This window comes from Chiroxiphia lanceolata, chromosome 8, assembly GCF_009829145.1.
Source record: "Chiroxiphia lanceolata isolate bChiLan1 chromosome 8, bChiLan1.pri, whole genome shotgun sequence".
NCBI lineage: Eukaryota > Metazoa > Chordata > Aves > Passeriformes > Pipridae > Chiroxiphia > Chiroxiphia lanceolata.
Genome location: NC_045644.1, coordinates 19,800,268 through 19,825,895, shown reverse-complemented (window position 1 = coordinate 19,825,895; position 25,628 = coordinate 19,800,268). Strand labels below are relative to the sequence as shown.

General features: G+C 48.3%; 1 protein-coding gene across 1 annotated transcript; it reads right to left on the bottom strand.

Annotated features, from left to right (window-relative positions):
- Nucleotides 1-253: 253 nt before the first annotated feature.
- SCD (stearoyl-CoA desaturase) lies at nt 254-21,942 on the bottom strand. The gene is made up of 6 exons (XM_032694915.1): nt 21,575-21,942; nt 17,531-17,816; nt 10,239-10,369; nt 6,651-6,856; nt 5,221-5,453; nt 254-4,003 (listed from the first exon to the last, which is right to left on the bottom strand). The coding sequence occupies exons 1-6, from the start codon at nt 21,599-21,601 to the stop codon at nt 3,804-3,806; spliced, it is 1,083 nt and encodes a 360-aa protein (XP_032550806.1). The 5' UTR covers nt 21,602-21,942; the 3' UTR covers nt 254-3,803.
- Between the last annotated feature and the right edge of the window lie 3,686 nt (nt 21,943-25,628).

Sequence of the window (25,628 nt, the reverse complement as noted above, 5' to 3'; positions counted from 1 at the left end):
GCCCCAGCATGAATTAACCTGCAGTAACCCCGGGCGCAGGGGCAGCCTTGGCGGGGTGTGCCTGCCTGGCCTGTGCTGGAGTATGAAAGCCATTATAATCCACTCATTCATGGTGCTTAAAGAGCCAGAGTTTTTTTTCCTGCTTCTCCTGGAAGGGAGGAAGGTTTGGAAAGAGTAAGGCACAGCATTCCCCATTCTGATGGACATTGTGTGCTTTACCAAGCCCAGCCCACCGTGTCATCAGTCCAGCAAGTTTTAAAGTAACATTTATCATTTTTATTATGAACAAATAAAATTTCAGATCAGCACAACCAGATGTCTGTTTCCATATTAGTAGAAATTATTTCAAAAATTTTTTTTTCTTTTCCAGTACACAAAACAGAGATACTACTATGCAGAAATCCCTAAGCTGTGAAAAATCGTATCCTACTCACATTTCAACAGTGACAGAGCTTAGACAATGTGCAGATTCAACTTTCCAATCCTTCCCTGATCATCCAACACTTGGACATCTGCTCTTCACAATACCAGCGGGGCTGGGACTGGTTTTGGAAAACAAACCAGTCCATGCTTCTGCCAGCAGTGGTGTGTGTGGTACTTCCTCTGCTTGGCTGATCACGAGCGAGCCTCACCACACCTCTGGGTGGCAGGGCATAACTCCCTGTTACAGATATGGAAACTGAGGCACAGAGAGTTTTTAAGTGACTTTGTCCCAAATCACGCAGTGAACGAGTTGCTAAACTGGAAACAGGTCCCAGATGCTTTAGCTGCGAGGTCCCACTGCTGCATTCTCTGCTTCCACCTTTCACAGACTCATTTAAGCTAAACATACAGACAATGCGTCCAGGATACAAACATGCCACCAAAAATATATATATATATTTATAGGTGTGTGTATATATATATATATATATATCTCAAACAAAATTCTAATTGAAGTGTTGTATCTGTTTCTTAATCTAACAAAAATTCTAACTCAAATACATTCAAAATCACCTGCACCCACAGTTCAATGTAGGCAATTAAATAATTAAGAAACCCCTCAAATGTTCATAATTCAGGAAAAAAAAATACGGCAAATAGCTGTCAATACTTCTATGTATATTAAAGAAAGATTTAAGGCACCCAGAGATATTTGCCAATCTACCTTTAAAGTGACTGGACAAACACCAGGACTGTTTGGTTACTGCTCCTCAATTTCCACTCTAATTCCAGAATCTGGACCCAAATCAGCACTTGAAATTTGAAAGGAACCCTTGATGTCAAGCCCTGCTTCTCTGCTGAGAGGATGTGAAATATTGCAGTATTTCACAGCATGCATCTCTACTGTAGGGTATATCACTCTACACCTTAAGGGCACCAGGAGCAAGGAAGTCATTCTCCCCTTCTCCCCTCCCCACACCCCTTTCAAATTACTGACTGTAGCAAATTCATCCTCTCTAGGGACTTCCACGAGTTCAGAGGGGTTTAGTCTAGAGTGAAGTTAGCCCGCAATTACAGAGCTAACAGTGTTTCTCTCTTTTTGGAAGGCTTTTTCTTTTTTTTTTTAATGATAGGATACAGTTCTAACCACAACCTCCTTTGCCCCAGCTAGCACCCAGGCAGTCAAGAGCCTCAGAGCAGTAAGGACACTGTTTCCTGAAACCAGGAGCTGAAGGACTCTCTGCTCCGTTTCTCCTTGTTCCTCTTGACTAAAGTCCACATTGCTCCAGATGGCTCAAAACCTTGAAGGGTCCCATAGCTGAGCAATAACAAGGTCATGGTGGTGGCAGGGAGGGGAAGGTGAGGAGAAGGACTTATTTTCTGAGTAACAAGTGTGTTCTTGTTAAGGAGAACATCACAGAGCTGTCCTGGCTCCTGGTGAGTTTCACAGCAGCAGAAGGAGGCAAAGCTGCAGAGATTCGCTCCCATGAAGCGTCCCTGGCTGCTACGTGGCAGAGCTGAGGCAAGGAAGTTGGCATCCACTCCATCTCTGCCCTCCCTGGCCTGCCTGAATAAGGGAGATGCTGCAAACCCCACTCCAATATCACTTCATTCTGGCTACCTCTTGTGCTTTCCTCCAGCTCCGATTGATGCATTTAAGCAACAAAAACAATACTATTGCTACAACCACTACTACTACTAAAAATTAATAACTGGGAGAGTTAAGGGGGGAAAAAAGCACATTCAGCCCAGTGAGGGGCTTGAGGCCATGACATTCTGAACCTAACTGACCGCCTGAACTCAAGCTGGTCTCTGAAACTTGCAGGAAACAACACCCGCATGGACTTTTTTCCCCAGCACACGCTGCAGCTGCGTGCCCACATCGGCTCAGTGATGTAACTGACCTTTCTACAGGCTCAGCCGCCCTCACTGCCTGTCTCGCTGGCGAGGGAGCGAGGTGCCAAGGTGGCTCGCCAAGGGGGCTGGGAGGCAAGATAAGGAATTAACAAGGAACTGTTTTTGCCTCTCCTTCCCACTCCCTCTGAGCAGCAGGGAATGGCAAACCAACACAGTGGACTCTGGGCTGGAAAGGCCGGAGGTAGCTCACACTGGCAACTTCCTTGAGCCTCCTGTGCCACCTGGCCCCACATTGGTGTTTCTCAGGCACTTGTTGAGTGGAGCCCCCAAGGATGAAAAGACCTGCTCCTGTGGACACACTCACTCCTCCCTGCACTTGCAGGTGCTCCCTTGTCCTGTCCCTGTGCCCAGCACAGGATGTGGATCTGCAGGGCAGGCATGCACATCTGCCTGCCACCCAGCAGGGACCCTGTTCCTCCAACACACAAAGCAGCTTAACTCAGAGGTGGAGCTTTGGTTTACATCCTTCTCCCCCTCTCCATTTTGGCAAAGTCCTATTTGCCAGCAAAAATCTCAGCAGTAGAGGTGAACAAAACCACTCCAGGCTGGTGCCACCCCTTGGCAGCCAGTGGCACACCCCTCCATCTGCCCTCCTCTTCACTGTGGCTCTCCAAAAAGGCCATGGAGCCCAGAGCCATGCTCTACCTTCAGTCCCTTGTGGCACAGGACACAGTGGGTAGTGCAGGGAGGGAGGCTGTGACACCAGAGGGAATAGGAATTAAGGCCACCAGCACTCTCTCTCCAGTGCCCACTGCTGCTACCACATCCCCCACCGCTAGTGAATCTGGCTGGAGCTCTGAAAGAGTTTGGGCACTGCTCCCTCCCCATCCAAAGGGGCTATGTGGTGGGGAGCAGGAGAGAACACTTCCAAAGAGATGTATTGGAAAGAGACAACTCTCTTTCTGATGGCAAGAGAAGGGGATGGGGCTGCTTTTCCCAAGGAACCATGTTTAGCCACATCACGTCAGTCAGCAGCCCTTGAGAAAGGAGGAGGGACAGAGGCAGGAATTTTGGGGGGAAGGTGGTGGGGAGAGGGTCACTGACTTTGGCTCAACTCTTCATCTGGCTGGTACAGCTTCCCTTAACTAAATGGCACGTAGCCAGCTGCAATGGACCTCCCCAGGCCACTTCCTACCAGCTTCTCTGCCAGGGAGAGACTGGGACAATGTAAAGCAGGTTAGAGGGGCTGGAGAGAAAAAACAGAAAGGAAAAGGAGGGAAGGGAAGGGGTGGCCTTGCGTTATAAAGGCAGAGTCCTAGATCTTAAATACATCACGTAAAATACAGTGTGGGAGGGGGGCGTTAAAACTCATTATCTTAAGCAAACTGGTAGCATTATTCAGTAGTTAGTAAACAGAACATTAAACCTTTGTCCAGCGTGTTTGGAGGGGTCAGGAAGGGAGAAAGGGAGAAAAAAGGAGGAAGGAGAGGTGTGGATGTGTGTGTGTGAAAGGGAGCAGGAACTCAGCCACTCTTGTGACTCCCATCTCCAGTCCGCATTTTCCGAGCCAGAATGACCTCCTTGGAGACCTTCTTGCGATCGCTGGCCAGCCCCAGGAGGCACATGAGGTCGATGAAGGCTGTGGTTAAGTTGAACCGCCAGCCAAACTCACTGGTGGAGTAGTCGTAAGGGAAGGTGTGGTGGTAGTTGTGGAAGCCTTCTCCTGAAAAACATGACCAGGGAGAGGATGCTGCAAAGCTCTAGGTGACGAACCCTTTATCTTGGCCCAAAGCACCACATTCCTGTAACAGGCTGTGGATTGAGTCCAGGCTCCTCTCTCCTCTCAGCCCAGTTTTACCTTTCTACAATCTACCCCATCTCATCTGGGCATGATCCAGCATGCCAGATCTGTCCCAAATGAGGCAATGACAGTTATAGAGAATTTTTGGTACTTTTTGGAAAAACAAGTCTGTGGCAAGGAACTGAGAAAAGTCTGGCTCCCCGACTGTACCAAAACACCAGGAGAATCCTAGTGGCTTTTCCCCTGCCACCATGAGAAATCTTCTAGAACTGGTTTAGAATCTACCAGCTAGACCAGCAGCAAGTCCCCAACAAAACAGGCCAATCAATATTCCTCCGACACTGGCAGTCCTAATGCCAAATCCAAAGGGCATTTCCAGATGAGAAAAATGCAGACCCTCTTCTACTAAGCAAATCTACCCCAGTCAGCCACCACCTGCTCCGGACACTGTCAACACTGGCTTCAGCACTCACCCCGTCAAAGATATTGCCTCGACTCCTGCTCCTACCCCCTGACTCTCTGCAGTTCAAATCCCTCCCTACTAAAAGTCCATGAGCAGATCCTTCAGTGGTGGAAATCAGTGAAGCCCCAGTGACATACAGTGATGCAAACCAGCTGAGGATTTGGGCTTGTGAGAACAGATAAGGGCAAATGCTGATCCTGGGATGTTCTTTCCTAGGTCTTCAAAACTTCAGGAACACATGAGATCATCTAGATTGTCTCATCCTCAAGTAGTCCTGAAATCACCAGGTACCCTGAGAACATGCCAAAATGTGCATCTGCTGGTTTTCAAGTTGACAAATCTCAGACAGATGTGCAGTGACTGCAGCACACATTTTTCAGTCTGGTGAATTTGGCAGAAAGACCTTGGAGCAGGCTAAATAAAATATTGGCATTCAGATAAGAAGGTGCTAACTGTAGCAGAGTCCTTTCCTGCCTGGAGAGAGTCTGGTGGGAGCTGATAACCCCACTGCCCTTATGTACTCACTGGCCAGCTTGGGAAACACATCCAGATGCAGAGGCTGGAAGGGGAAATGGAGACACCTGGATTCACAGAAATTCCTAGAAGCAGTTGCAGCCCCGAGGGGCAGTCCCTGCTCTACAGACCACCCACAGCAAAAGACAGATGCTGAACGTACCTAGGGCCCCCAAGCTGACCAGGGGATTCTCCCGTGGGTTGATGTTCTGATCATACGGCCGGTTGCCGAACATGTGAGCAGCACTGTTCACTAGCCAAGTGGCATTGAGCCCTACGGTGTAGCGCAAGATGGCTGGAATGAAGAAGCTGATGACGATGGATTCATCCCAGAAGTACCAGGGCACTACAGTAGGCAGCGTGAAACACAGCAACACCACTGAGGGCTTGTAGTATCTGGAAAGGAAGGGACCAGGAGAAAGGTGTTCAGTGGCAGAGACAGGACAGGAAGGGCTGATTCAGTCCTCCATTTGGAGGATTCATGTTCAGCTATATAGGGAAAATCAAATGCAGAAATGCCTCACTCCTGAGCCTTGTATCTCTTGCCCTGGATGCGCAGAAGCCATGCCTGGAGACTCCCAAGTCCTAACATCAGGCAAAAAACTCAAAATAAATCCTGTTCTCCTCACACATGAACAAAACAATGTCCCCATCACCATAACTCTGGACACCAGCTGCTGCTTTTGGCCTCATCTTTCATTTGCTTCTCAGCTAAGTTGTCCCCATAAAGGCAACCCCAGAATCCCCGACCTTCCACAGTCCCACAGAAGGTCCATTCTCTGGTTCTGGCCCAGCGCTGAAACTCCTCTTGCAGACTTGGCCCTGCCTATCAATACACCCCACCAACAAGTACAAGCAAAGGGCACTTGCACCATCAAACAGATGAGGATGTGGGCTCTCTCATACTAGAAGGACAAGAGTAGAGGAAGCTGAACCACTCTGATGACCCACAAGAAAAATCAGTCTGGAACTGAACTAGGAACCTCCTGATTTAAGTTGGTTACTATATGGGTTCAGTCTTCCATCCCTGCAGCCCTGGTGACAGGCTTCCCTCCTAGACAGCTGAGAGACACTCCATCCAAGAGGCACCAGTGAATCAATACTCTCCTTCCTGGTTACTGCCCCTCTCACATCAACTCTTCTTTCACCATACTGTTTCCAGAAGACTGATGGAAGAGGGGAACAGACATGGCCTGGAAGGTGTACAACATCATCGCTAAGGATGGCTTTAGAGGCACCCACGTGTGGGCTCTGGGCCGGCCAAAGCAGCAGCTGGCCTGTGGGGCAAGCAAGAGTGGATGTGCTTCACAGTGGGAAGCTCAGCCCACTGCTGGCAAGATGCTACGGGGTAGGCAGAGAGAGGGGTGTAGGAGGGCTAGTGATAGCACTAGCTTCTAAATACTTCCTATAGGACAGGCACAGCTCATTTCTCACAGTTCATCCCACAGCAAAGCCTTGGGCATCCTGAAGAGTCACATTTCTCACATGATGCCTTCAATCCCCTCATGATCCATCAAAGGCATTTGGGGTCGCCAGCCAATTTGTGGGGTCCATCCCACATGGCTCCGCACTCGGGCTGGCCCCACCGCTCACCTGCGCTGGAACATCACCACTTTGTCAGCCTTTATGTCGCTCAGGTCCAGCTTCTGGCCCTTCTCGATGACGTCCGGGTGCTTGCGCACCAGCAGCCACCCAATGTGGGAGAAGAAGAACCCCCGCATGGCATTGTGCGGGTCCGCATCCGTCTCGGAGAACTTGTGATGGACACGGTGGTCTCGGACCCACTCATAGATGTCATTCTGCAAGGCAACAGGAGTGAAAACTTAGGGCCAGGGTTGGAGATGTTCCCTTCAACTTACAAAAAGGCCTAAAACATTTAGATGCCTAAATCCTATTGACCCGAACTCAGTCATGTGGAGTTCAGTTCGTCATGACCAAACTCGGTCAAGACCGTAACATCAGTCATATTGTCTTTCGTTAGGGTTTGGGGTTTCTAGCCTTTAAAACAAAGGTTGGGTCTTCTTTGTTCTACCACTCCAACTTTCTCTGAAGCCCTAGTGCTCTCATGGGCTGTCTCCTCTCTGCTTTTCAATTGGCTACTTCAGACTTTGGTTTGCACATCACCCACAGCATCACCAGCTCTGATTGATTCCCCACCCCTGCAGCAGCCAGCCCTCATTGGATGGTCAGTGTTCCTCCCTCACATGCTCAGCCCCTATTGTCTCTTGTCCTTATCCCTACACAGTGCCAGCTGGAACTGATTGACCTGCCCCTTCCCTTCACCTGACATTTTCCATAGGTCATCCTGCCTTGCTTTTCCTGGGATTGCCAAATCAGATGTTTAACTTGGGGATTCTGCCTCTAGTTGGGTTTTCTACCTGCAAGACCTGGCAGCTGCAGCACAGCAAAAGGGGGGTGAGGGTTTTTTTAACCTTTTTTTTTTACATTGGAAATCAAACAGTCTTAACATTAAGGCCCCTCTTTAGAAAGAGAACAAGCACACCATTTCAATGGCATTTCTCAAAAATACCTCTCTTCAGCCCCATAACTGTTCCATTTAAGCAGCAAAATCAATACAGTTTGGAAAACATCAACACTGTTATCATTTGTATTAAGAAATGATTGTTTTGGCCAGTTTTAAGAATAGATTTTAGTAAGCCTGTGATCATTCCTTTGTATCAAGATTTAGAGGAGCTTAAAGCCATGTGTTACACCATCCTAGAAAACATGAAACAGAGATACAAGCATGCCTCTATTACCTGTATTACACAAGAGACTCCTTAATCTCCTGAGTACATAGGACTTTTCCTGAAAACACTTTGAAGGTAAGGAAATGGCATAACCATCCCTATTTCTTGCTTCGAAAGACTAAGGGACTTGTCCACACAGGGAGCCGGTAGCAGAAACACAACTCCTCAAATCCCTCTCAAATGTTGTAATCACTCCTCCTTCAACTGAGATAAAATGATTTACCTGCAGGCCATGCAAGAAAGCAGTGATAGACACGGGCCAGGATTAAACTCTCACTTGTTTCCAAATACTGGGAACTACTGTCTTCTTTCCAGCCAAATCCACCTCCAAGTATCACCAGCCCTCACTGGTGTCAGCCAGAGCTTGGTCATTCAGTGATCCCCCAGAAGAGGGAGGCCCAGCTGCCCTCCTTATGTAATAAGCAGACAAACTCAACCAATACCTATGCTGGAAGTGTTTCACCTGTGACCAAAATGTCTCTTTCACATTCCAGACCCTACACAGCATCACATAACATGAGAAAGCCCAGCCCGAAAGCTGACAGACAACTTGGGTTTGCACATACGGGAAGGTTTTCCCTATCTTGCTGGAGGCAGGAGGCACAAATTTGGAAAGAGATCATGTACCACAGCTGGAGCAGTTTCACCTCATCCACCACAAATCAGGAGTCTCAAAGCTGAAAAATGAGTATCTTGACCCAAACTCTGGCACATTAACTTTTCTACAGATCTTATGTTGGGGTCACCTCTAGCTGTAACCTGAACGAAAATTATGACTTTCTGAGAACAGCAAGCAAAGCCAAGGAGAATGCCTTCTTCCTTGGGAGTTTCCAGCTACAGGCTATAACCAGGAGAGCTTTTGCTGTGCAGCTGCCAGGTCTTGTGGGTAGAAAACCCAACTAGAGGCAGAATCCCCAAATTCTCTGAAATTACAAGCCACAGGTCTCTGAGCAGCCAACAGGTCTGAAGGACCTAAGATAAGATAGTCTATAGACTTCCCTGACCTTAAAAGTTACTGATCTTCTCTTCTGCCATAACAGGAGTGAGATAAATTCAATATAAACCTTCTCTTGATCTCATTGAAAGTAACTATTAAAAAAAAAAATCCATGGGGAATGGTACTGAATTTTCAATAAAACTTTGGATTAGGTCCTATTGAAGCTGAAATATTTGTCTGTCTCTCATCTTTGTCTATTCCTATCCCCTACAGCAATAGCTCAGCAAATTCTTTCCCCCTCTGCCCTATAACCCTGTGAAAGATGGTCTTTGTACAGGACTAGCCAATACACAGCAACCCATCCTGTTGCCTTGCTGAATGCTGGACCACTAGCTGGAATGAGCAGCTTGGTCCTTCCTCTTCCGCATAAAAGACTCTAGTTTGGTACTAACAGAGAAGAAACTCAATGGTGTTTTAGGAAGTTTTTCAAGGTAAAAAAAAAAAAACATCCCCACCCTGTTCTGATTACATGTAATGAAGTTATATCCTCTGGAGTATTACTTAAGGGCAGAGCATTTATATTTCTCTGTTCACTTTCTTCTAGCAGAAAGTGCTGCACTCTGCCACCCTCCCAAGTACTTCTCACAGACAATCAAGCCTGTATGAAATCCTTTCAGTACAGTTGGAGGATGGAGTGTTGTTAGGGCTGCCTCACAGCTGAGAGACTACCAGGATTTTCTCTGCCATGCCAATCTGGGTTTTCACTCTGACTTCTACGGATTTCCAGTTTTGTTTGCTTTGTGGACTGTGAAGTGCCCTCACAGTGGTTAAGCAATATCCTCATGTTATTGCTCTCTGATAGGCAAGGCAATATCCCAAGGTGCTTAACAGCTGCCTGCAGTCACTTGTGCCACTCTGAATGGGCCCAACCCTTCTCTCCTTAAAATATCACTGACGTGGGACAACTCTCTGGAAGCCAGTGGTGTGACTTATAACATGATTATTCCTAAATATCACTCTTCTGAATCAGAGAAACATCCCCCTAAACTGCATAATCTCAACAAGTTCTTGGTATTCATGCAGCAGCAAATTTTACAGCCTGGCTCCCTGGGCTTTGCAGATATTTTCCCCCTTTTCAGCCACACATCAAGAGGAGAGTGAGGCAACACCAGGAGAACACTTGGTGCAAGCACAGGGAGACCACACCTTGAGGGAAAGGTACATTCCTGCTTTGGAGAGCTTTCCTATCCCTAGTCTTGGCCAATAGTCCTCTCCCCACTGGGTTCATCTCAGAGTCAACCTCTGACAGGACAAGGTAAAGACAATGAGACAGACTCTAGCACTGCAGCATTAGATAGAAAGGGCAGGCTTTTTCCTAACAGGAGGTAGTTAGGAGAGAGGAACCTCTTAATCAGATTGTGTCCCACATCTGAGACAGAAATTCATGGGAGCACTTCCTTCTGAGGACCAGTGGCACACTGAGGAAGTTCTTACTTGGAAGGCCATGGAGTTTGCAATAGTCAGGAAGATCCGCAGGGGCAGTGTGGCTTTGTAGGACCGATGACTCCAGAGGCGGTGAGATCCAGCTGTGATTCCCAGAGCACTCAGCAGGAAACACAGAACAGCTAGAGAGGAAAAGAAAGTATGGAGCAGTTAGAGCAAATCACCCTTCAGCAAAGTTTCAGGCAGAGCAACACAAAGGCAGGTTGTCCCTCAAAGCTGTATAAACAAGAGAGGAATTCATGGAAAGCACAGATTGGGGCTATAAAACTCAATGTGAGAATGCCCAAGCTAACACAGATATCCTAAACAGTGTGGGGCAAATCACCTCTTCATCTCTGACATCCAAGGAAGCTCCCCCTTAGAAGCCTTGCCACAAGGGTTGGTTCTTCAGCAGAGTGCCATCTGTCAGGGTGCAGGGTAGTCAAAATTGTATAAAGTAGCTGCTTCCATAAAGCCCTATGGTAAAAAAGCTGCAGTCTAAGAGGGAATAACTTCCCCTTTCCTCTCACCCTAATCCAGGCTTTTGTTTTCCTGTCTTACCACTCCTCAGTAAATCTCTTTTGCATTATTTTCACCTAGAAATGGTAGATGATCTTACCATTCTTCAGGGGGACAGCTCAAGCCCAGTTTAGGCTTCTCTTCTACTCCCTTTCTGAGCAAAAGCTGGCTAGGAAAAGATCTAACCTAGCATTCCAGTAAAACCTGGGCTTCACCTTCAGCTCCACCACTGACTTAAAATCTGCCCAGAGGCTCCCATTCCCAGGGTCTTTTTAATTCCCGCCCCCCTCCCCCCCCCAATTCCTGGAGCTTTTACAGAAGGAAACTCCAAGGCCAACAACTCATTGCAAATCGTGCCTGTGGCAGAGGCAGACATTGCTGGGCTCAGCTGAGCTTTGAGACTACTTCATGTGTTCCTTCTCCACACAGGGCAGAAGGAATTCCTTGCCTCTCTGGCAGCTAGCAAAAAACCACAGCCCTCTCCCAATATGTCATGTGTTCATATCTGCCTTGATCTGTGTGTCCCTGCTTGTCCTCCTGGAACCTCCAACATCTGATCCTAGAACTAAAATGGAGAAAAGGCCACTAGGAAGCTAGGGTAAGAAGAAAATTGGTTCTGAAAATTAACTCTTCCTCTAGGAAGGAAGGGTCAGGAAGTCTGGCAGAAAGACAGAGAGCAATCAACAGGCAGTTTGCCCTGCAGGCTCAGACACAAAGAAGGAAGGGTGAGCATCTGCGAATAGGTTAATTGATCCACCTTCAGACCCCTGCGGGAAGAGATGCCTTCTTACCAGTTCCCCAGGGGAAACTCCTTCCTTGGTATAAACCTGCAGATTTCAGCCAATTGCGTCAATCATGAAAAGAGTTCCTTATTCTTACACGAAAGCCCATGGATAGGAATTGCTGGTATGCTTGACAATACCACTCAGTCCTACCAAATGGCTGTAATCAAGCTTATTTTGAACTAGAAAACTAGATACTCTGTCAGAAACTTGTCTGGAATCAGAGATCTGAGAGGTGTGCAAGGCTCTGCCCTGTTCTTTCCTTCAAAGTAATCCAGGCTATTTCCTATCATCTTCCTTCTGTCACCTCCTTTTTGTTTTTCTACATTCCCAGCCTAATCTCTTATCCACTAAAAGCCCGCCTCAGCTGATTTAACTTCCTCTTCTGGTCCCTTAAACTTGCCCAAACCCTTTTCACTCCCATCCTGCTGCACCACCTTCCCCTGCACCACCTTCCCTGTCTGCTAATCTGTCTGTGACTCCCCATCTTCATCTTCTCCCATGGTTTCCCTGCCTGCAGTGCAAGCCTTGAACCAGCACCCCTCTGCCTCATGTCTCCCAGCACCTCTGCGGTCTCTCAGAAGAGCCAAGCACTCACTGGTCATAGATGATTTACAGGGCATGAAGAGGGATGAAAATGCATGCAAATGCAGCAGGATCCAGCCTTTGCAAGACACAACAGAGCTGAGCAAAGCTCACAAAGTTGTCCAAACCTGGAAGGGGAAAAGGGAAGGATGCTGAAACAGGGCATCTGGTTCAGGTCTCCCTTTGGCCTTGCTCGTAAGACCTTGAAGGTCTTACCCAGTTCCAGGATGCTGACTTGAAAGTTATTAACCAAATCATGGCCAGTTACCTGTTAATTTTAGATTTTAAGACTCATTTTAAATCAGTCCCTATCACCACAGACACCACCAGACAGACAGTCCATGAAAAACAACATCACCTTGCAATGGATGTGTGGGAGCAGCTTGCTAGGGAAAGAGCTCATCTGTCCAGGCAAGCAGGCCCCATGGATTAATGGTGCACTGGGGACAGAAATGTGATCTTTCATGATCTTCAATAGCACAAGAAAGTAAATGCCAGGTTAGGTGAGTAGAGGCCCTATTGATAACCCTGACTTTTCAGCTTTCCCTGCCTAGCGAACCCTCACATGCTGACTGGGAATTTTTTTGGTAAAAGAGGCCTCTGGAAAGATGACTCTGGCTGAGGACTGTTGTATTTAAGCTTTGCAGGAAGGAAGCTCATTTGTATCTCTTTTATACAGGCAGTTCTCAGAATTTGCCTGTGGATATCCCTGCTGGGAAAAGATGACATCAGCAACAAAGATGTTATCAGCAAGCACAAGGAATCACCAAAGAGATGTGGGGACATCAGCAGACCCAAAATGCAGACAACCCAGTACTTGCTTTTGGGTAGCCTTGCCTGGAAGCTTCTGTCAAAAATTTGAAAGAGTACCCACTGCTTTCAGATGCTCTGGTATAGGAGAGTCCCAGCCTTCATCCAAAGCCCATGTACCTCAGTGGCTCATGCTGACTTCTCTTGGAGCTACGTCCCAGGTTGCTACAAAGGTCACAACTCTCTAATTATAATCCTCTGATGTCTGGCCTCTTGCCCATATACAGAAGCTGTAGTTTATCTACGGGTCAGACACTTTCTGTGGGAAAGGAGCTGATTCTCAGTCTATGCATACAAGGCACCAGCCCCACAGAGACCCAAACCCTACTTGGAGACAATTAGCTCCATCAGCCATCCCTAGGAGATGTTGTGACAATGACAGGATATAGACAGTAAAATTGAAAAGCCTTGTGGAATACAGAAGAATTCAGCACCCTAATGATTCAGAGGGTTCATCCCTGCAAACAGGTACAGTGATGACCGTTGCATAGTCAGGGAATCAACATCTCACAGGGAAGAAGAAAAACTCCAAGATCATCCACTGGGAATTCAATTGGAAAGATAGTAGAGAAGGTGAAGTAAAGTAGCACAGATTTTCAGCACAGCTGCCCTGTGATGCTGCCCCAGACTGAAGGACTTAGGGAGTCCTTCAGCTGAGGATTCAGTCATCTTCCACACCATGCTTTGAACTATACCAGATCCAAAAGATTGTCAACTCACAGGTGATATTCCCAGTGACCCATTCAATTGGAATACAAAGAATTATGACCACTGGCAGTAATAAGCACTCAGTGCTACAAAAATTAAACACAAAACATTCCAGATTCAGTCACGTCTATGACTCACTAGCCTTTACCTCTTTAAGACCCAGATTCAGACCCCAAGTTATGATGGGAAGCCAGGAATGTGCTAAAAGCATTGTCACCTGCAGTCAACACCAAGGATGTTTACATGAAGAGGTGTTCCTGCTCAAGCAAGTGTCCTTGGGCTCCTTGCTGTTCAGTTCCTGCTAGCCAGGTGAGTCCTGCTATCCTCAGGAGGAAGACGCCAGGAGCAATGAAACATGCAGGCTGTGTAAGGGGAACAGTGTTTAGGACGAGCAGTAGGAGCTGCTGTCACTGAAACCTAACTTCCTTGCCACACTTGGAGGAGAAGCACGCCAGCTGCTAGTTAAGCCTTGGAGAGAATACTAAGCGGAAAGGTGTTGCCAGCAGTAGTCTTGATAGGAAAGTATCAAAAAAACTGTAAACACTTTCCTGGGCACATTCCTGGGGGTAGTATTGGCTGAGATTTTCAGGGTGTCAGAATTGCCTAAATTATCCAGCAAGATTCACCTTGGTCCAAAGATGATACAGCAGCAACAAAAAATGGTATCAACCCATGTTTCTAGCACTGCTGGCACTTCAGGGAACTGAGGGGTTGGCAGAGCACCATGTCGAGAGGAACCATCACTGTTTTACAGACACTGTTTCCCAGGCCAACAAGGGTTAAAACAAATGTTGTCAGTCTGCTGCACCCAAGGGCTAAGAAGGCTACCCACAAATCACATTTCCAAGGGAAGATCTGAGCAATTAGAGAAGAAACTGCATCCTGCCCTTTCAGACTCAGTCTCTTTGCCATTTGGTAAATGACGTAAAATCTGCCCATGATCCTTGAAAAGACTGCGCAAGACTTTGACAAGTGCAGTGGAGAAGGCAATATATAAAAGGGAACCTAGCTAGAAAGCCAGTGCTGGAAAGGCTCGGAGAGCTCTTGATATGGTGAGCTCTCACCTGATCAACAACCCGAGCTCATTCTGGGAAGCTCTGTACCAGAAAGAGATCAGGGGATACAATGCACACAGCAACGCAGAACAGCAAACAATGATGAAGGCAGGGCTGGAGAGCTTGAGAGACAAAGAGGAATTAGCACATAGGGAAATGAAAACAAAAGAGAACAGTCACCAATATAACTGGTTTCAGAGGGACAGGAACATCAAGGCGATGGTGGCCTGGATGAAGTGGATATAAGCAGGGGATTTCTCCTTAGAATATAGAAGGTAGACGAGCTACCAGGCACCACAGCTGCCTGTTGCATCAAACAGAGAACATCTGGGGCCATGTTAATTTTGTATTATATGTACACAGCCTAAGGAAGGATTGATCTGAAAAACAAACAAAGAAACAAGCAAAGACCCCAGCAGCTCCAGAACTACCACATGTAGAGGTGCTCTGCCATGAGACCATGGTGTACTGCCAGGAGCAACATAAGTCTCTGCTGTGCTATCCTTGTGTGCAAAATGGGAACTATAGTCCCCTCCTTGCTACCAGAAGGTGCTGGGAAAATAACAGCAAGTCACTGACATGACAGCCACAGATGCCTTATATGTGCTAAAGAAAGATATGAGCTGAGAAAAGGGCAATGCAAGAAGCAAAGAGCCTTGTGGAGAAGGTAGACCTGTAGAGGATCCCAGTTCCAGACAGCAGTGGAGGAGAATGGACTATAGGGGAACCTAGACTCAGCTGCAAGGTGCCATGAAGGGTGGTCCTTTCCCAGAACAGTGGTGCAGGACAGGAAGCTTTGTGCAGCTACTCCAGCTTTGGTAAGGCAGAATGCACCTTCTGCCAGTCCAGAACAGTGCAGTTCCTTCAAGCCCACTGTCCTTCTCCCATTCCCACAGCATGTCACTCCAGAAGACACCAAGGAATCTCACAGTGCCTCACAGTGGCAGGAGATTAACTGACACTTAACATCAGAGTTGACTGAGCAAGGAGAGCAGGAAGGACTGACATCAGATAAAAAATTAGGAAGATTCACATGAAATGCCATGGGATGCCATACAGACATCCCAAAGAGGCATGTGGTTGCCTCAGAGACCATTTTGGGGTAGGGTGGGACTTAGCAGGATGCAAACCAGCATTAACCTTCTGGATGAAGATGCTCAAGCCCACTTAAGTGACCCAAGGGAACTCAAAGGACAAGAGTTGGATGGATTTGGAAATCATAGTGCATCTCAGCAGCTTGAAATGAAACCAGTAAGCTCACTTTTTCCTTCCTGCTTGCCCCAATGCTCCAATGCCCTGAGTGTATTTGACTGGGGTCGGAAGACCAAGACTGACAGCTCAGTGAGTGAGAGAAGCCAGCAGTTCTTGCCTAGCCTGTGGCTGAGAGTTCAGGGATAAAACACACAGAACAGGACCAAGAGCCCTGAAATGCTCCTTCAAGGTTGTTCTGAGGCTGCATGTTCTGCCCAACCCTGCCAGTCCAGGTACAAATGCAGCCTGTCAGGTTTTCACAAGGGAAAGGCCCAGCATTTTCACAATGCCCCCCTGAAAGGCCATGCTGGCTGCATCAGTGCTTCTGCTTTTGCAAATGCTGTAGCTAAACTCTGACTGTGGCCTCCAGTGATGTTATCCCCCCCAGGTCTCTGCCTGTGAGAGGCTGATAAGGTCCAGGAGGAAGAGTCAGGAAGACACCCAGGAAGCCATCTCCTTCCCGGCTCAGTAGTAATGCTCATTGCACACAACCACAAGAGGACCCTCTTTGAGAGCATGGCAGACCAGGTGGATCACGCCAGGTCCCATCCACAGCCAGGCTGGTCAGGAAGCTGCTCCCAGCCGAGCACTTTGCAGGAGTACCACTGAAAACAAAAGCCACGTCAGCCAGGTCTCAAATTAGACTGTTGCTTTTCGTTTCAGGATGCTGTATTTCACAGGGAGGCAAGGGGCTGGATGCAATCTCTCAGCCTCTCCATTGGGAGCTGTTTGGCTTCTGGACTCCTCCAAGGGTCCACACAAAGGCTCGTGGAAAGCGAGGCTCCCCTGCAGTGTGGGCCCTAAGCCCAGATGTCTTTCAAGCAGTCAATGGAGAAGTTTGGTTCCTACCCAGGGCAAGGTCTCTGAGAAAGTGGAGCTTTGCCTAGCTACCTTCTGCTGGGTTGTGCTTTCCACTGGAATTTGCTGCCTGGAGAGATGCTTATTTATTTTTTGAAAGTTGTCAAGCTTAGTTCCGGGATGATGGCGGCTAATCTGTGCTTTTTTAAGAATGATAAAAGATCTGAGCTTCAGACTTAATTCTTGACTTTTATCTTTGGCACAATTGTATTTTTTATCTTTCCCCTCACACACATATGACAACTCTGCAGCATTTACCCTCCCCTGGTACGGACGGGAATGGTTGTCATTTCTGGACAGCAGTCTTATGGCTAATGGTGCCCTATACCTTGCCTCCCCAGCCACCCCTTAAAGTGCTCTTGCTAGAATCTTTCTTCCTAACTTTCTGGGATTGTTACAGTAGTCCATCAAACATTTTCTGTGCTTCACCCCGGAAGTGGCTGCACATTCAGGTGTGGGCTACTTCCAAGCCTAATGTCAGTGAGTCAGGTTTGTTCTTTGAGAAGCCAAGACAAATCCCTGCCAAATCCTTCCCTCTCATGTATGACCTTACAAGAGAGACTAGCAAGCCCTTCCACATCTTGCTACGAAGCTGGCTGAATAGCTTCTTCTAACAGAAGACCTCTGCTTCCTTCTTTCTCATCCCCAAGTCTGTGGGCCTGGAGGAAAAAAACAATGCCACCCAATGGATTTGGGGTTTGTGGATGCCAAGAAACAGATAGAGGAATGTGCTTACCCCATGCCAATGTCTGGATCTTTGCAGATGGTATCAGCGTCAACGCGAATATGGCCCCCAGGTGCAGCAGGCTCATGAGGATGATATTCCTCCAGACGTATCGCAGGGGGGGCTTGGGGCCCTCTTTCTCCCGGTAGGTCTCATCAAAGAGGTCATCTATCATGCCCCGATCTCCTGCCAAGTCCTCATGGTTGAGTAAGTTCTTCTCCACAACGGCGTTCCCATTCCTGGTCACCCGGGAGGTGACGGTGCCAACAGCAGTGGTGCTGGAAGTGGAGGAGAACTCCTTGGAGAGGTGACAGTACATATTTTCAAGAAAGGAAAAAGAGGAAACAAAACAAGAAGTTGGTGGTTACCAATGCAAGAAAGAGAGACACAAGCATCTAGGCTGGCAGTGTGAAGACATAGCCGGTAGTTTCTCTGGAAAGCTGCATTCTTCCAGCTGAGCCCTTGGCACCAAGAAGGCCCTGCTCTGGCCACAGGGGTCATGGCCTTAGAGGGCAGGGGCCTGGTCTTTCTGGTGAGAGGAGGTGAATGGCAGATAGGGTGCAGAAAGTTAAGAAAAACACTTGAAAGCCAGTCTCTTTTCCACCAGTGGCTTTGGTGAGATCATTTGCAGACTGCAAGGATTTTCACTTTCTTTCAGTTTGATGAGTGGGCGTTTTCAGGTGGGTTTGTGGTCTGGGCTTGTGCATAACCAGACAACAATAAAGGAAATCTTATGAACGAACAAAGAGATGGGAGAGAAATATGGTCAGAAACAATTTTATAATAAATCATTTGGCTGCTCAATATCCTGCCTCTTTGGGTCACCCCGCTAGGGATCATGAGGGGAACATCAGGAAGACCCACAGGAGGATTCCTCTGGGGTACCTCCTTATCTCCCTGCCTCACCTTCCAGGCTGGGACGTGGCAAGGCCAACAAGCTTGGAGATCAGTGGATGGAAGCAGTTAGGTGAGGTGCTTCCAGTTAGACCTATAACTCCTTATCCCATGCCTGCTGCTAAGCTTCTTATCCTTTTCCGCTTCCCACCCACAGGCAAACTGAGGCACAGGAAGACAGTCCTCTGAGCCACGGCCATCAGCATGCAGAGAGGAAGTTTTAAGCAGCAAGTTGGCTCAGCTCAGCTCCTGGCTTCCTTCTGTAACTCTGACACAACATTCCCTTTGCACACGCTTGTTTGCCCTGGCTGAGTGACAGCCTGCCGGATCAGGCATGCATGACGAAAGGAGCAGGCAGGACTGACCCTAATGAGACAGGTCACTGAACTCTGAATCACCAATTCCCATCTCCATCATGACAGCCGCGTGCTTGCTGGTACTCGCAGCCCTTTGTCAGGCCTGAGCCCAGGTGCCCAACAGGGCTCAACTCTGGGGGTGCCAAGCATGTGGGATGCAAGTGGTGTGTCCCTCACACATCGCCCCCATCCCCTTGCCTCCTGGGAACCTGCCTGAAAGACACATCCCTCTGCTGCCTGCACTGCTGCTTCCAAGTGTGAAGGGGCACTAAAGGTCAGCCAGCAGGAATAGGAAAGCTGAGACTGCAGGAGGGAGCATGGTCAAGCCGGGAAAGCTTTTCCATTAGAAATCTATCCTGAATTAACAGCAGATTCTCACCCAGGCACCTCGTATTTGTAGAAGAGCACCATTCTGCCATAGCCTAGTTTCCTGAGGGAGGCATTAAAATCAGGCCAGGCAGCTTACGTGGCCACCCCAACTCCTCCCTTTCCCAAGGGTAGAAACTAGAGGGTTACAGACATACCTTCCGATGGGGAGGAGCTGGCAAGGCTGACAGATTCCCCACATTTGGGAAGTAAAATGATCCCTATAGAGGGAGCACTTTAAGTTTTTCCTTCTGGAATCAAAGGTTAGAAAGGAAAAAACCTGGACACAAATTATCCTGCTGCTTTCACTGAACCCAGGCAAGCTGCTGAACTTAGGACCTGCTCCTCTGCATCCTGTCTATAGGCTGTCTCTGCCTGCTTTCCTACTTAATATTTTGAGGTATGATACTCTCAGATACTGGAGAATTTAGTGAGCCAAAAAAAAGCCATGAGAAATGGCTTCTAATCCACAGATTAGGCAAGGAAAAGTCCTGCCCATTCCAAAGTGTTAAGATATTCTCATTTGGCATTTTGGCAGAAAGGTACAATTTTCTTTCTTGGCTGCAAGATAATCTACCAAAAAGACCTAAGACTTGTCTATGCAAGAAAAATTCCCAACAGAGATTTAGTGGTATAATTAGACGGGTAACACTCCCCATATGGACATGCTGCTTCCAGAGTAAGAATGTGGGGTTGGAGCTGCATTTTTCTCATCCATGATAGCTCATGTCACTGTCAAAGTTACACAGGGGCAGAGTAGGACAAGGGAGAGTGCAAAGAAAACAGCAGAGAGGAAAAAAACCTCTTCTTCCAGAGTTGTAGTAGCCACATGAGGAATTTAACCAGCATACCTATGCTGCTGGAATTACACTGGTATAATGAAACTGGTGATTTCTCACATGTAAACTAACCTTGAAACAGAAGGGCCATAAAGTAGCTTTGAAACAGCTCCACCGTTACAGACTTGGTGGGAGGAGCATGGGGGGACGAGGGAGGGTGAGAAGGCAGCTGTTTAGGTAGAAACGGGGGAAATGAAGAGGAAAGAAAGAAGATTTTTATCCCCTTATGGCCATAGTGGCTCCTGTGGCTCCTGCTGAGGCAAATGGAATGGAGATTGATCTGGGCTCTAGGGCTGAGAGAGGGAAGAGACCAGCTAAATCATTTTCATGAGCTCCCCCTCATTTCTGAGTGACTTTGCAGCTCTCATCTGCAGAACAGATGTGTTTCCCCATCTACACCCCCACACCCCCAGCACTGAACATGCCATAGGTAATCCTGGCACCCAGCCAGCTTATACAACCAACTGCAGCTCAAAGGCTCCACGCTGGGTACAGCATAGGGGCCCCAGGGCATTGAATCTTGGGTCCAGTATATTTGAATATGCCCAACATAACCCAAGGACAGGATTCTTTCCAGCCTCCAGGATATGACCCAAAATACATGCCAAAACCATGAAACATGGTCTGACCACACTGCCCTTGACATCCACTTTGGGAGTGGAGAGGAGTAAAGTTCTTTACATCACAGCATCCCTGGAAGGTCATGGCACCTACACAAAAGGACCAGGGGAGACCTTGCGTGCTGGCAAAAGGGAAAGAGCAGGGCTGTGATTTACCTCCACTTCTCAGCATTGGCAGAAGGGGGAAGGATAAAAAGGTGAGCACAGAAACACCAGAATCAAGTCCTTGCTTCCCCTTGGGCAAAGGGTGACTGCCGGAGGGGGCAAAAATAAAAATTAAATTCTTTAAAGGTCCAACAGCTCTGTGCATCATCCTGGTGTCAGGCTGTTATTCAGATCTTCTTCTGCCAAAAATGGGCAGTCTCCCCATTGTATGCTTGCTTGGCTCAGGCAATGCAGACACAGTCATTCATTTCATCTGGGCAGCCAGCTGCTTTCACCTTGCGTCTGTCCTAGAGACGCTCCCTGCTGCAATATTGGGCTTAAAAATGCTGTGAGTGAAACCCCTTTCTTATTAAAAAGAAAATTAATTAAGAAAACAAAAAAAATTACAGTCCTATCGTTGCCAAAACCCCCACGACCTCTTGGCACAAAAGACTCTCTTGAGCAGCCCTTACAATCCTGCTTCGATGAGTGTTTTCAAGATAAACCTGTATTTTTTGCTCAGTCTACCCGAGGGCACAGGATCCAGGGAGATAATCTCAGAGGCGGATGTCTCTGCTTCACCCGTGGGCTCCCCGTGAGGCTTGGGTGATGCCTTAAGTTAGCCCTGAATACCTTCCCCTCGCGACTGAGAAGCGATGCAGAGGGGACACACGCGCACACGTGTGCAGACGTGTGTGTGTGCACGCACAGACACGCGTGGGTGCCCTGGCCGTTTTTCCCAAGACGGCAGCAGCGCAGCGCTGCCGGAGCCGCGGAGACGAAGGAGGAAGGGGCGAAGGGAAGACAAAGCACCCGCAGCCCCGGTGCCCCGCTTACCTCCTCCTGCAGCAAGTGCGCAGGCATGGGGCGGCCCTGTCTCTGCTCCTCGGCAGCGGTTCGCGAGCGCAGGTCCCCGGCGGTGGCGGCGGCGGGAGGCTGCCTCTTGTCGGCTCCTCGCCCGGCGAGCTGTGCGGCTCGGGGAGGCGGGTGCGGAGGTATTTAAGCGGGGCTGCTGGCTCGGCGGCTGGTGGGGTTGGGCTCTGCGCGCCCCGGCCTCTCGGTGACCCCCTGCCCGGGATGGGATGCGCGGGGTCAGCGCGGAGGGCGGCGAGTCGCGGCGGGGACCCGGCTCTCGGCGTACCCGGGGGGGGAGGCGGGGCGGAGCCGGCCCGGGGGCGGGAGGGAGGAAGGATGCTGAGGAAGAGGAGGATGACGAGGGCCAGGCTCTCTCATGATGCCTGGCTGCTTTTTTCCTTTTTTTTTTTTCTTTCCTTTTTTTTTTTTTTTCCCTTCCTCCCCCTCGCGAGCTGATTGGTTGCGGGAAATTTGGTGCCACCTCGGCTTGTCCTCGCCATTGGCTGCCCGCAATCTGCTGTTCGCTCCCCGCGGCGCGCACTCTGCGCGCTGCGCTCCGCGCACGGCCCCGTGCCCCGCTCCGCGCCCGCCGCGGGGAGCGCCGGGGGTGCTGCGGCTCCCGAACCCCCCTCCGCCGTCCCGGGGGCTGCCTCTAATGGAATAACAGGCGCCCGAGGGCTGAGGGATGTCAGGGAGCGGCGGAGTCGCCCCGCTCCCCTTCACCAGCTGGCCGCGACGGGGGAAGAAGGGGCTTCAGTATGAAACATCTGCTGTGTGTTGGGGGTCTGTCTGGGAGCATTCTGCTCGTATATGTGTGTATATAAATCATACGTTTCTGCAAAGAAAAGCCCCCCACAACTTATACCCGAATAATCATGTATATCTGTGTGTTTATCCCGATATGCAAGAACAGTCTGGGAAAAGTTGGTTGTAACGTTTTAAAAAGAATCCTGTCCGTTGTCCCCCAGAAAACAGTGCCTTCAGCAGAGGACGGAAGGAAAAGGGAGCAGCTCAGTTTGCCATCAGCTATTTTCCATAAAAACCTCCTCACTAGCCAGTAAGGCTAGCAATATCCAAACCCTATCCAAAATCCAAGCTCTATTCAAAATTCAAGCTCTATCCCATGGAGACCTTCACTGCTAAAAGTGAAAAAGAGGGCCCTTACAAATCAGATCTTGCCGGTGGTGGCAGAGCCTGGAGGCAGCCCTCCTAATTCCACCACGTGATCACCGTGCCAGGCACCCTCAGCCATTTAGCACCAAGGCTGAGGGTACCCTAATGCCATCACCCTGGCCAGAACCTGTTATAGCTCCTTCCCACACCCAGTAGCATGTCCCATGTTCAGTCTCAGCCCCCCGCTGACACGTGAGTCATTTTGAGAGTGGAACAGGGATGTGAAAAGGCATTTTGAAGTGTGCCCATATCCCCTGACACATATCCTGTCCAGCAGCCCTCCTGCAGTGATGGAACTAATCACACGAAGTACAGACAGATAACCAAGATCTTGCAGCAGAGTCCATCCCTGGGCTGATCCTGCTCAGACATAGGGTGGCTGATTCAGTGGCAGCTGTCAAAAGTGAGCTGCATTGTAATCACTGGAAGGGAAAAGTGACAATGAAAAATAACAGTAGCGCCTTTGTTCTCCAGATTTAGAGGTGCTCAGAAAAGGAGGAAAGTATGTCTCTCCTTTTTCATTTCACTGTGATGGATGAACAGGTCTGTGAGGAGTAGGTATTTAAATTTTACATCAGGATCTCAAGTCGTGCCTACTTTCTGAGACACAGTATTAAAACAGAGAGCCCACATAAGAAGATGTTCCTAGATGGTGAAAGCTAACATGAGTCAGGGAGGGACTTTTAACCCTCCCTTTTAAGACTCTCCATTAAATGTTTGGTTAACAACACTGAGGTTTAGTAAACACTGAGGAGAAATGATGTTTTAATTAAAGATTCTACCTCCTTTCTACATGAGTGTTGAAAGAAATATAAACTGAGCTAAAAACTACCCTAAGGAAATCCGACTCCTGCTATTTCCAAAAGAAAACCAGAAAGGAAAGAAATGAAAAAGAAGAAAGTGATACTTGTTAATTTTAGAAAGGTCATCTCCAGCTTATGCCACGTGGGGAAAATAATCTCAATGCCATGAACCTGGGGGAGACCTGGCAATGCTACTGGTGGGTAACAAGGAGGCTTTGGAGCATTTGAGGTTTGCAGTTTTGTGAATACTCAGACCCAGCAGAGCCCTTTCCTTTCCCACTGGTTTCTTTCCTCAGATATGGAGTGAGACTAAGAGGGAACAGACAGAGCAGCTAGACTTTACTATCCTCTAAAATTAACACCATCTCTGGCTGCTCCCTCACAACAGGAATAAGTTTTCTGAATATTCCCCTACCAAGTTATTCTGGGGGGTGACCATCACATATTTTTGTTATATAGAGGAAGAGATAGATCTTGACCATTGCCAGGGCTGTGCTCACCTGGCAGGTTTCAAGTCTTATGTGCTAAGCATAAGCTCTGAGAAGGGCCCTTCGCAGCTTGGCCAGCTTCTCCAGCTGCCATTTTGATCACCTTTGGAACACGTTAAAGCTCCTGAATGTGGCCACAAGGTTCAGGCATTGATATTTTGACAAGATGCAAAGAGTGTTTTGCTTTCCCGATGTTTAAATTGCAGTAGGTCAAGCCTTGCATGTCAAAAGGCTTTCTGGTCCTTTGTGGGCTGAAGGCTTGGCCATATCCAGCTCCCTCCTGTGGAGAGCTGCTGGCCAGGCCAGCAGCCTGCACCCTGCACACCTCTGGCCCCCACCACCCAGCCCTGCCCATCTGAGTCTCAGCTGCAGACTTCTGCCTCAGCTCTACTGCTCAAGGCTTGAGACAAAAGGGGGCATCACTGGGCAGCCCAGGTGGGGAAACACAGCAATACAGCTTAAACTGGGTTTTTCCTGCTCTAGTTGGTATCTTTCCAGATAGGCCTTTCCCTCCTTCCAGGGAGAGCTGCCCAGCTGAGCCTTCTGCAGAATTACATCGCTGGTGGAGTACACCAACAGTGCTTCATGAAGATTGCACTTCAGCCATCGTCCTCAGGAAACTGATTCAATTCTTCTGCATCTGGTGACTGCTGCCCAAGGTCATGGTCTTTCACAAATGAGCTGATGCAATGCCAGGGCCATGGTGCAGGGCAGTGATGAGCAGAGCCATGTCATGGGCAGCACAGGCCATGAACTTGAGCAAGGGATTTCTTTAGAAATACATGGTTTAATGTAAGATTATTTCCACCTTCCTGAGAAGCTCTCCCCACAGATTCATGACCCCACTGGGGCACTGGGCTAGTGAAAAGTGCTTGCAGAGTACTTTCTGTCAGAGAGTCTCACAGTTTTTTATAAAGGTTGAGGAAAAAGGGCCACAAAGCAGCAGTGGCGTTCATTACAAGATACTATCTGTATGCACATATGAGAAAGAACAGAAAGAATTGTCATAGACCTGTCCTGGGATGCACTAACAACCCTGATTTTGCTACCACAGTGCCAGGATGCAGAAGTAAAGCATCAAGGCTAAAGCTAAGGACTTTTTACCATAACATGTTCCTTCCTATTCTCCCCTCAAAAAAAAAAAAAAAAAAAAAAAAAAAAAAGGCACTGCTTTTTCACATGGCAGTAAGTTTTGCAAGGGGATTTCATCTGGTGTTGACATCTTGGAAATTTTAGTGGATATCCTCAGTTACCCCCTTCAAAACTGTTGAAAAAGCTACACACACAAAAAAAGGTTGCTGCAAGGACTTTGCAAGGTTTGTTTTATGTTGTTTGTTTGTCTTCTTTAACAACATTCCCTGTCTCCCACTTTTTCTTCTATTTCACAACTGGAAGTTGAAAACAAGAAGAGGAGACTGAAGTAATGAGGGAATAAGCTGAAAACTGGGGAAAGACGTGAACTCTATGCATTCTCCTCTGCCAAAAGTAAAGGTTTGCAGAAATTTTCCTAGGATTATTTCCTGCATCTCTTGCATTGTTTTCCTGAAGAAGTATGAAGCAATTCCAGCTTTA

Coding starts and splice junctions, on each gene's coding strand:
- SCD (XM_032694915.1), bottom strand. CDS start 21,601: ATGCCTGCGCACTTGCTGCAGGAGGAG. Junction 17,817..21,574: donor CGCACTTGCTGCAGGAGGAG/GTAAGCGGGGCA, acceptor CACCTCTCCAAG/GAGTTCTCCTCCACTTCCAG. Junction 10,370..17,530: donor GATCCAGACATTGGCATGGG/GTAAGCACATTC, acceptor TTTCCTCTCTAG/CTGTTCTGTGTTTCCTGCTG.